We start from the raw sequence: 11414 nt of genomic DNA on the forward strand, positions 1-11414 counted from the left end.
GTTCCCTTTTCTCCACACCCTCTCCAGAGTTTATTGTTTCTAGATTTTTTTTGATGATGGCCATTCTGACCGGTGTGAGATGATATCTCATTGTGGTTTTGATTTGCATTTCTCTAATGATTAGTGATGTTGAGCATTCTTTCATGTGTTTGTTGGCAATCTGTATATCTTCTTTGGAGAAATGTCTATTTAGGTCTTCTGCCCATTTTTGGATTGGGTTGTTTGTTTTTTTGTTATTGAGCTGCATGAGTTGCTTATAAATTTTGGAGATTAATCCTTTGTCAGTTGCTTCATTTGCAACTATTTTCTCCCATTCTGAGGGTTCTCTGTTGGTCTTGTTTATGGTATCCTTTGCTGTGCAAAAGCTTTTAAGTTTCATTAGGTCCCATTTGTTTATTTTTATTTCCATTTCTCTAGGAGGTGGGTCAAAAAGGATCTTGCTGTGATTTATGTCATAGAGTGTTCAGAGACTTTCTAATAACTTTGAACCTCACGTGACAGAGTCCAAATTTTTATCATCTTCCTTCCAAAAGGCTCCCTTTTCCCTTACCAAGTTGCTCCCAGCCCTGTTCTGCAATCTTTAAACCCTGACTGAAAGGAGGTTATGCCAGCTCCTCTTGACCAGAAGTCCTAGCCTCGTACCAAGCCAAATGAAGTCAAACAAAACCAAATGACCTTAAATATCTTGTACACTCTGACCCCAGAACAGCAGGTTCCTTCCTGACTTGAAAGTACCACTGATAGTAGTTCTTTCCAGCTAAAAATGGTTTTCTCACTTTTTAATGGCATTTTGTTTCTTAAAGTTTGCCTCATTATGTACCCATATCAATGTACGTATCTGTTTACGTCTATTTACATTCCCTGAAGAATTAATTATCTTCTCCCTGGGCTCAAAGTACATTTTAAAAGTGGGTCTTACAAGCTAGAGAAACATATTACAAAGCAACATAAAAATTCCAGCCTAATGTTGTGCAAATAAGTTCAATGATCAAACTCAACTGGCATCATATTTCTAGTTCAAATCTGGGTAGGTATCAGGAGTGCCTATGGTTCATTTTTAAATCACAACTGTTCCACCTCAGCCCCAGATTCAGTAGATCCAGGTAGTATTTGTATTTTTTGTAAAGTCTCCAGGTTGGTGTGCTGGGCAGCCACAGCTGAGAATCACTATGGTGGACACTTCTGAGGAAAGATCAAATCCCTGTTAATAAGTCCAGCTGGTCATGACACTAAAATAGTGAGCTCATGCCTCTCATCCCCCCAAAACAAAACTCAAGTTCCAAAAGCAGAAGATGATGTTCAAAGTAAAAGGCAAAGCCGGAAACCCATTATAGCCATTTATTTTAGTGACAGCATTTTCCTACTTTCAGGAGCTCATCTAGATAAAAGACTAAGAGATAAAAGCAAATGCAATTATATTTTGCCTCGGGAAAGAGCTCTGAATACTTTTTTATTATATTGCCAGAGATTAGGACAAGAATGTAAATCTGAGAAAGTCCTACTAGAGGCTTCTTTCATTAACAGAAATGGAAACAGGCATTTATAGCCACCAATAAATCAATTAAAGGAGGAAAGGAGCTTGAAATGGCCTTCGTTGCACTTATTAACTTTGGGAATTGCAGCAGTTGGTGATGGCTAGACCCTGCATCTTCCTGTCATCCACCTGGAGCAAATGGATGGAAAAAAAGCCTGGGAAGAGTCTCATCACACTAAACATGAAATCTGCAAGTCTTGTGTTTGCTAAAGGAGCAGAAGCAAAGCAGAGCCAGACTTTTCTAAAAACATTGTCGGCTTTTGTGGATTTAAAATGTGAGAGTGTGAATCAGTGTGTGAGTTGGTGTGTTTATATGTGTCTGGGTTTACAAAAATCCTGACGCCGGGAATTATTTTAATCTCTATGATAATTTCCAGTCCAATGATGTTTTCAAATGGGAGGATTCCGTTAAGAAGTAGCATTCAAAGGAATTTCTCAGTGACATTTGAGAGTGATGTGGACCCTTCCTCTCTAGGCTCCTTTTGGACTGTTAATCACCAACTTCTGTCAACTTCTTTTCAGTTTATCGGTTTCAGAAAATCTTCATTTGTGTTGACCGGTGGCAGCTGGAATAAGATTACTGGCAATTAGAATCCAAACTAGCCGAGGAACTTCAAAATTAAAGGCAAAAAAAAAATTGGATTCAATTTCCTGCCCTGCCAGACAATACTTTGTTTTGGGGGCAGCCACGTCACCTGCCTAGTGTCAAGTTCTTCAGCTAGAATTTGAGAGTAATAATATCTCTTCAACTTCCTCACCAGGTTATAGGGAAAAGCATTTTATAATCTTCAGAAAGTTATACAAATGGAAGACACCATTAGTTTAAGCTTCTACCTTTAAAATGTCTTGTATGTCATGTGTAATAGAAATGTCTGTTTATTACTGTTGATGTTGGATTAAAGACGTGTCATGAAGGATGTGATATTTCAGTGTGAACTTCTCACTCTGCCAAAATAAAATGCACTTTTCTTCCAACATTCTGTGCCTCACATTTGGATTTTATTCTTTATTTCTTGCTGGTTCCCACACTGTTCTACTCTGTTATTTCATCCCTGCCGCCTATATAGGGGCTAAGAGGTGGAGCCCTCCCTATCCAGCTTTCAGCCTCTTTTAATGACTGTGCTGGAAGAAGGGTGACTTGGTAACCTCACCTCCTACAAATTCATTGTGCCATGAGTTCAGCAGAATGTTTTCTAATATATGTGAAGTGCTGCGGGCGAGCAAAAGCTGAGGTCCTCTCTTCTGCTGTTCTCCACATGACCTGCCAATCACCAAGTCCTATCAGATGTGTCCTAAATCTCTCTCAAGTCAGTCCTTTAGCATAAGACATATTAGTTTCACTCCTGAATCACGGAAGTATCCAGCTAACTGGACTCTTCCATTACTCATGGGTTTCTATCCCCTACCCTCCTGCCTACCCAAATCTTTTCTCCACTCGACATGCTGGAGCAGTCTTGCCAAAACCTAAATCTATGTACATCAATTCCCTGCTAAAACCTTGGATGGTACCCAGCCTCCCGTAGGAAAGTCCTATACTGTCTAGACTTGACAAATAAGGCTTTTTAGATCAGATGCCTGTTCGCCTCTCACTTGCACTCAGCAATACTGAACTGTTCCCAGTTGCCAAATGCACCATATACCCTTTCTCGAGCTCCATGCTTTTTTTTTAGTGATTCTTTCTAACTATAATTGCCCTCTATCCACCCTTTTCTGTCTGGAACATTCCTATTCATCCTTTAAGACTCTGCTCCAGAGTCACCCTTTCTTTGATGTCTCTTTCGAATCTTCCTAGATATAAACTACTATATCTAGCAGTACATATTTTCATTATTGTACATATTACACCAAATTATAATTATTTGTTAGAATAATTTGTTTCCCCTTCTGGACTGTGAGCTTAAAGGCAAGGATCATGTCTTACTCATCTTTGGATCTCAAGAAGCTAACAGTGGTCTGACCAATTATAGCTATATTATAAATATTTCTTAAGTGAACGAAAGGATGGATTCTCATAAGTGAAAGCAATACACACCCTGTGTAATCTGTGGGACTGAGTGCTAGTAAAAGAAACATCTAACGGGGCTCATCCCTTCTTTATCATTGTTAGTTCTTTTTATACTTTTGACATTTCTGCAATCTTCTGGTAAAACTCTAAGGTAAGCATCTCATCTACATGAAGGAGCAACAGACACTGACCAAATCAGGCCTGTTGGTGAGCCATGCACCTTGTGATATTAGTATTGTCATAGATGGGTTATTTTCCCCTTCATCTCCTCCATGTGACTCTGGGCAGCTGTCCTTATACTGAAATTCACGAAAAGTCAAGCTTCTTGACAATTTCAGAAGCGAAGTTGCTCTCTGTAAAGCTCTTCCTCCTTCCTCTGCTGAATTTTTTGCTCTTCTTTCTTTCTAAAACGATGAGAATATAGTCAGGCATTGTGTATCCCAAGACTCACTGATCAGAGTTAAATTGGAAACTAAGGAGCCCACAGTGTTGCTTTTTGCCTATATGATTCATGAGCTCACTGTGTCCACGAGTCCCTCTGTGGAATCAGTGTAAGCTGGAAACTGGCATGCCTCCATTTTTACTATTATGACTGCAATCGATGGGGAATAAATGAATATTCTCCATTTTATCTAACCGCCGCTTCCCAGAAAACTCTGGGGGGAAAATGAGAGGTGTGCTATTCTTCCTTTTATATTTGTAATTAGTTTCCAGACTTTCCATTATTTTACACCACTGAGTTTTTCTTTCTTTTCCTCATAAGGTACACATTTTACTTAGAAGTGAGAATTAATACCTACTGTGTAACTAATGATTGTTCTTTTATGAGTTAATTAACCAAAACAGTGATGAATAGACCAAAAGGTGACATCAATATAGTTTGCATGTATTTCAACCTCTGTTTCATAAGACAAGATTTTACTGTAAAATGCATGGTGCCAGATTATTTTAAAAATATAAATTGGTTTCTCTCATTTCAAATAATTAATCTCTGAAACTAATACAATTGGAATTTCACTCTTCTATGATTCAGTTTTTGAAAATATAATTGAAAGTCCATTTTCGGGAAACAAAACTTATTTTTCTTTTCTCTCTCTTTCCTCTTTTTTTTTTCTGTTTTATTCTTTTGTTCAATAAATAGTAACTGGACATAGTATCTGTTGACTGGATTTGGCTAGACACTGTGAAGAATTTAAAATTTTCAGTTACTGCCCCTAAAAACCTTGCAGAGACAAACAAAAAGTTACCTAAAAGAAGAGATGTCACAGACAGTACCAAGTGAGTAGTAAGGGCAGTAACTCTGCAAGTTCACAAGCCAGTCTTTACCTCCCTGACATTTTCTTTCTTTTTTTTTTTTAACATCTTTATTGGAGTATAATTGCTTTACAGTGGTGTGTTAGTTTCTGCTTTATAACAAAGTGAATCAGCTATACGTATACATACTATCCCACCCCTCTAGGTGTACACAAAGCACCGAGCTGATCTCCCTGTGCTATGTGGCTGCTTCCCACTAGCTATCTGTTTTACATTTGGTAGTGTATATATGTCCATGCCACTCTCTCACTTCGTCTCAGCTTACCCTTCCCCCTCCCCTGCTCCCTGACATTTTCAATCAGAGCTTTCCAGCCTGCCATCCTTTGTGATTTATTTTTAATCGTTCTTCTCATCTCAATCCAACATATAGAGATGCAGGAACATAACCTGGTTCTATCCCCTATCTCTATACTGCTTCAGCTCTACTTCTGAGCTCTTGAAATAAAAATTGGAAGCTCTCCCCAGACTAGTTTGTGAATGTCAGATTATTACCTGCCCACTTCCTCTGGAGGAAAGGAGATGGGTTACGTGATTCAGGAAGGGTGTGTCTTTCTCCTGATCTCTGTATATCAACCATAGCTGCATATTTAAAATCTCATAAAAAGGAAGTGTTGGACTGTGTTCAGCACTGCATCGTTACCAAGTGGAGGAAGCTTCATTAACAGCTGTGTGTTTTTCCAGTTATTACTGAAGGCTGACCTTGGTTATATTATCACCCATTGTGAACACACTCTTAACTCTGTAAACTAAGGCTGTTCCATGCCCTTCTTTCCTTTCCTAGCAATAGGCAAATAGTCCTTAACTCATAGAAGCAACTGGAGAGGCTGTATGACCAGTTTGTGTGACATCACATTTTGTTTCTCCACCAATTTTCTTCTTTTAGTCCCCAGTGAGTCATCTTTTGAGCAGTCTCCTGCAAGCACAGCGGGCCCTCCATATCTGTGGGGTCCACACTGAGGACTCAACCAACTCCCCATCAAAGGCAGATCCAGGGGGCCAACCGTACAACACTTTTATATAAGGGACTTGAGCATGTGAGGATTTTGATATTGGGGAAGCCGGGGAGAGGCTGGAACCAATCCCCTGTGGATACCAAGGGAGGGTTGTAGTTCCCTTAAATTTACCCCCAGGTAGTCAACCTCTCTCACATTCACATATCTTTCTTTACGCTTCTACGACTATAGTTGCCTCATTGTATTTTCATTGCTTTTATGCTTCTGTATCTCACTACTAGAGTGTAAGCACCTTGAGGGCAGGAACTGTGACTTAATCACTGTTGTATACCCAGAGCTTAGTTTGGTTCCTGGAGTGTAGAAGGAACTCAATAAACCTTTGTTAAGTGAATGCTCAGCGTTGAGAAAGAGGCATAACAGACTATGGAGATTCAGAGGACAGTAACCAAACCATCATAGAGAGTGCAGGAAAATTTCAGAGGAAGATACAGCTAAACTGAGACCTGAAGGATAACTGCAACTTATCCATTCATAGGCTGAGGGCAATCCAAACAAAAATAATAACAATAACATGAGGAAAATTCATATTTGAAAAAGAACAGGGTCCATTGAAAGCCAAAAAGATCAGCTGTGCCTTCTGTTTACCATGCCTGAATCAAAACATATATATATATGTATATAAGTGTATGTATATATGTGTGTGTGAGAGAGAAAACCTTAGTTTTTAAAAGCTTAATTTGCTATAACAAAAAATCAACTCCATCAACCTATAAAACACGTATATTTAGCCCCAAACCCTCTATCAGGCTAAACAACATTTCCATTAATTTTCTCATTATTTTCTTTTTCCTTAAGTCAAATTTTAATTTTTAAATTTTTTTTTAAATTCTCCATTTTAACTGTTGGTGTTTTCATAGTATTTTTTAAGTAGTTCTGTTGCAGACCATAATATGGTTAAGTAGAGAGAGGTGAACCTAACCACTTTGCCTGAGATTATGTATAGAAAAACAGTTGCAGGTTCCAAACACTTAAATTAGAAATGAACATTTAGGAAATGACCTGCTTCTAAATTGAGGTTTTGGGTGCACACAGGACAAGTTGTAACAGAATGTAGTGGAAAGCAGACTGCTCTTGGAGTACACACGTCTACGCCATTTCCTTTACTATGTCCATGAGACTCTCAATCTCATCATTTCTTGAATGGGATCTGTAATATCTGCTCTATATTATTCGTAGGTATTCCCAAAATTGAAAGAGGAACTCTATGTGAAATGCATCACCTAACAGATGGTAGAGGGTTGTATTCCATTATAGCACAAGGTGATCTGCTATTGTAGTTATTTGTACATTAGAAAATAAAAATTTTACACCCCCTTCCACAACTACAACATTATATATGGAAAATATGTACAACCATTTAAGTTAGTCAAAGTAAAGCTATTCTTTTTACAGACACAGTTTTAAGTAGTTGGTGTCTATGTCTGTGGCATGACCACAGCAAGTGTGTTTATGTAGAAATGGCTGTTTTCCTTATTCACATGAGGCTAATACACATTGTAACCATTTTGTCTCATAGAATGATTGAAGATAGTGGGAAAAGAGGAAATACCATGGCAGAAAGAAGACAGCTGTTTGCAGAGATGAGTAAGTATGGAACTTTGAAGGAACACCCTTGAATACTCATGGAAGGCTGGAAACAACCACTTAATCCTTATGACATTTGTTCTTTTCCCTAAAATCCTAAAGTCTTTACATAAAATGTGTATTTAGGCGTTTTTGCCTCCTCTTGGGTAAGAATTAAATTAGGCAGTGAATCATCATAATTTATTACTAGGACTGTATATCTTATATGAAAGAAAAAGCTTCATGGACCTGAATGTATATATACATACACAGATGCTTAATAAACACTATTTAGTGTTGGCTTTAATACAATCCACTAAACTTCAAAGTCTGTGTTCATTTCCCTGTACTACCACAGAGTCTGGCACATTGCAGGCAATAGATAAAAATTTGGAAATTAATCATTGAATGTGTTACCCACAAAACGATATTGTATGTTCATATGGGAAAGAGGAGTCAGGCGTGATTACCAGACCAAGCTATAAGCTGTCATTTGAACTGCATGCAACGGGGGACAAGCTGTCCTACAGACTAATTTCTAAAAAGCGAAAAGGAAAACAAAGGCTTAAAAGAGCTTGGAGGTGACCTGCTATGCAAGGAAAACCAAACCAAGACTATATTTACTGACTCCAATGGAGAACTCATTAAATAAATATTGTTGGTTTATGTAAATGCAAGGTTGCTGTGTAAGTAATTGGGTGGTAGTATCTCCTTCTAGACCATTTTTCTTATTCATAAGGAAGAAGAACTTGACATTGGGGGGAAAACACACATCTCAAATTAAATGTTATAAAGAAAAAAGTACGATTCTCTTATGGACTTTTTATCTCTCCTTCCCTGCAGAAGGAATGATGAGCAGAAGTGAGTCATAAGCCTTTTACTCCGGGAAGGCAAGAGACAAAATTAGGCTTCTACTGAAGATTGGAACTGATTGGCAAGAATGAGGGTCAGAGCAGATAAAAAAAAGCCCCAGATAATAAGATTCACATTTTCCTTTATCATTTCCCAATAATCTGGAGGCACCAAGACAGCGTTAGAACTAACAAAGAGGAAAGAAAATTAAAATTGATGTGGAGAATCTCAATCATGCTCCTTGCTTTTTCCACTTTTAGAAACATGTCTAAAGTGCCTGTGACAGTTTCAGCCATGACCTTCCAATTTCCATGTCTGATACTGTAGCCTCACTTCTGGCCTGACCACTCATCTGGAACTGTGACCTTTGTTGATACAAATCTAACAGAGGAAGGAACCTAGTTACTGCCTGGCCATCTAAACAAAATCCAAAGCAGCACAGGTATCCTCTCATATCATAGATTCTTAGACTGACGAGGCAAGAGCTATGTATATCATGGGCCAGTGTTTTGTCAGAAAAAGAAAAAAACTATTAATTTTTAACATAGAAAAGCAATAAAATCTTAGAGGAAATCTTTAAATTTATCATTGTTACATTAAAGACCGTATTAGCTAACAGACTGTAAGAATTTTAAAAGTGTGCTTATGTCATGATTTTATAAAATTTATCTGAATTTAAGTACATAATCCCAGCTCCTTCTACACCTGGTGCAGTGTCTGGCACAGACAAACACATATGTCACAAATGTCTTTTGAATTAAAGTTGTCCAACTCAGAGAAAGATCAACATAAGTTTTATAGCCATAGAAACAGAAAAGCTCTAAATTTTTCAAATGAGACAGGAAAATTGTGCATTCATTTCCCAAATTGTAACTTAACCTTTTCATAGGAGCTTCTCAGGGAGGTCATACAGTTTATTAAATCATTTTGAGTTCTCCTGATTAGTGATCAAAATAGTTAAGCAAGCCACACAGATATGTATCTTTCTTCCTTTCTTCCTCTCTTCAAAAGCAAGTAAACACATCTGACCTTAGCAATTCATTAGGGAGCATCGTGTTCAGATTAACACTAAACAGGACACACGTCCACAATAAGTGGGATTCTGCCAGATAAAGCAGTTGGCTGATTTCAACAGGAGAAATTGATTTTGATAGACTGTCAGACAAAAGAGAAATGTAATCTCATTGAGAATGCGTTAAATATTTGAAAAATATATGGGTTACCCCAGCTCTATCAGCAGGACACCAAAGAAACACAAGGAAACTATTATCAGAGAAGACTGACATCGAAACTTAGAAAGTAACTTCTTCCAGGAATCTATGATGTCTAGACAGGGAGCTGAAAAAGAAGGAAGAACTTGTAAATCTGGTCAGCTAAGTATTACCTAGAAGTAGTTCTTTTTACACATGAAAGTGCCGAAGAGCTTCTCGGTTTTGGAAATTGCAAATGTCACAGGAAAAAAAAGGACTTAAGAAAGCAGGGAAGACTTTTTTCAATACTATTGTGAGAGGGGAGAGAGCTGGAACTCAGCTCTGCCGGAACTAAAGACAGGAGGGTTTCTAAGCACTGGGGTGAGCTAGAGCAGAAGTACTGGAGGATACCAGAGGGGAAGTTGGTCAACTGTGTTTACTCATTGTCACATTGAGGAAGTTAGGCTCCTACCCTCCCACAGAGACTAGGAGATCTCCTTCAATGATTTCATTTCCAAAGAATGGCTCCCAGTCCTTGAGAAAGATATTCCTGGGGTGTAAAACTGGCAAAAGTCTGGGAGGTTTACATCTTTAAAGGGGCAGACAAAGAATTTACAAAGGAAAGTTTGGTAGAAAACTAAGTGCTCTAAGAAAAGAGAGATCAAAGACCTAGAGTCAGGAAGAAACCTGTCTAAAGTTTAGTCAGGCTGAGGGGAACCTTACAAAAGCAAAAGAGCAGAGAACACAGAAAACAGGGTAACGATTTTTTTTAAATTTAATTTAATTTTTTTTATACTGCAGGCTCTTATCAGTCATCCATTTTATACACATCAGTGTATACATGTCAATCCCAATCTCCCAATTCATCACACCACCACCCCACCCCCACCGCTTTCCCCTCTTGGTGTCCATAAGTTTTTTCTCTACATCTGTGTCTCAATTTCTGCTCTGCAAACCGGTTCATCTGTACCATTTTCTAGGTTCCACATATATGCGTTAATATATATTTGTTTTTCTCTTTCTGACTTACTTCACTCTGTATGACAGTCTCTAGATGCATCCACGTCTCTAAAGAAAAACGAATTTCATTCCTTTTTATGGCTGAGTAATATTCCATCGTATACATGTACTACATCTTCTTTATCCATTCGTCTGTCTATGGGCATTTAGGTTGCTTCCATGACCTGGCTATTGTAAATAGTGCTGCAATGAACATTGGGGTGCATGTGTGTTTTTGAATTATGGTTTTCTCTGGGTATATGCCCAGTAATGGGATTGCTGAATCATATGGTAATTCTATTTTTAGTTTTTTAAGGAACCTCCATACTGTTCTCCATAGTAGCTGTATCTATTTACATTCCCACCAACAGTGCAAGAGGGTTCCCTTTTCTCCACACCCTGTGTGAGGTGATACCTCATTGTAGTTTTGATTTGCATTTCTCTAATATTTAATGATGTTGAGCAGCTTTTCATGTGCCTCTTGGCCATCTGTATGTTGTCTTTGGAGAAATGTCTATTTAGGTCTTCTGCCATTTTTGGATTGGGTTGTTTGTTTTTTTAATATTGAGCTGCATGAGCTGTGTATGTATTTTGGAGATTAATCCTTTGTCCGTTCATTCACTTGCAAATATTTTTGCCCATTCTGAGGGTTGTCTTTTCGTCTTGTTTATGGTTTCCTTTGCTGTGCAAAAGCTTTGAAGTTTCATTAGGTCCCATTTGTTTATTTTTGTTTTTATTTCCATTACTCTAGGAGATGGATCAAAATAGATCTTGCTGTGATTTATGTCAAAGAGTATTCTTCCTATGTTTTCCTCTAAGAGTTTTATAGTGCCTGGTCTTACATTAAGGTCTCTAATCCATTTTGAGTTTATTTTTGTGTATGGTGTTAAGGAGTGTTCTAATTTCATTCTTTTACATGTAGCTGTCCAGTTTTCCCAGCAACA

The 11414-nt window shown here is 38.0% G+C and overlaps 1 protein-coding gene across 24 annotated transcripts in view; it reads left to right on the top strand.

Moving 5' to 3' along the window:
* The window catches only part of DTNA (dystrobrevin alpha), a 390047-nt gene that overhangs the window by 252135 nt on the left and 126498 nt on the right, over positions 1-11414 (top strand). For 22 of the 24 annotated variants that reach the window (XM_028480006.2, XM_028480003.2, XM_028480001.2 and 19 more), the window contains one exon: positions 7383-7450. In XM_028480006.2, the coding sequence (XP_028335807.1) occupies positions 7384-7450 (67 nt within the window). In that variant the 5' untranslated portion in view covers position 7383. Of the gene's footprint in view, positions 1-4680; positions 4818-7382; positions 7451-11414 lie in introns of all 24 variants that reach the window. The other 2 variants (XM_028480002.2, XM_028480005.2) reach the window with 1 other exon arrangement.

The sequence above is a fragment of the Physeter macrocephalus genome, chromosome 19 (assembly GCF_002837175.3).
Source record: "Physeter macrocephalus isolate SW-GA chromosome 19, ASM283717v5, whole genome shotgun sequence".
Taxonomy (NCBI): Eukaryota; Metazoa; Chordata; class Mammalia; order Artiodactyla; family Physeteridae; genus Physeter; species Physeter macrocephalus.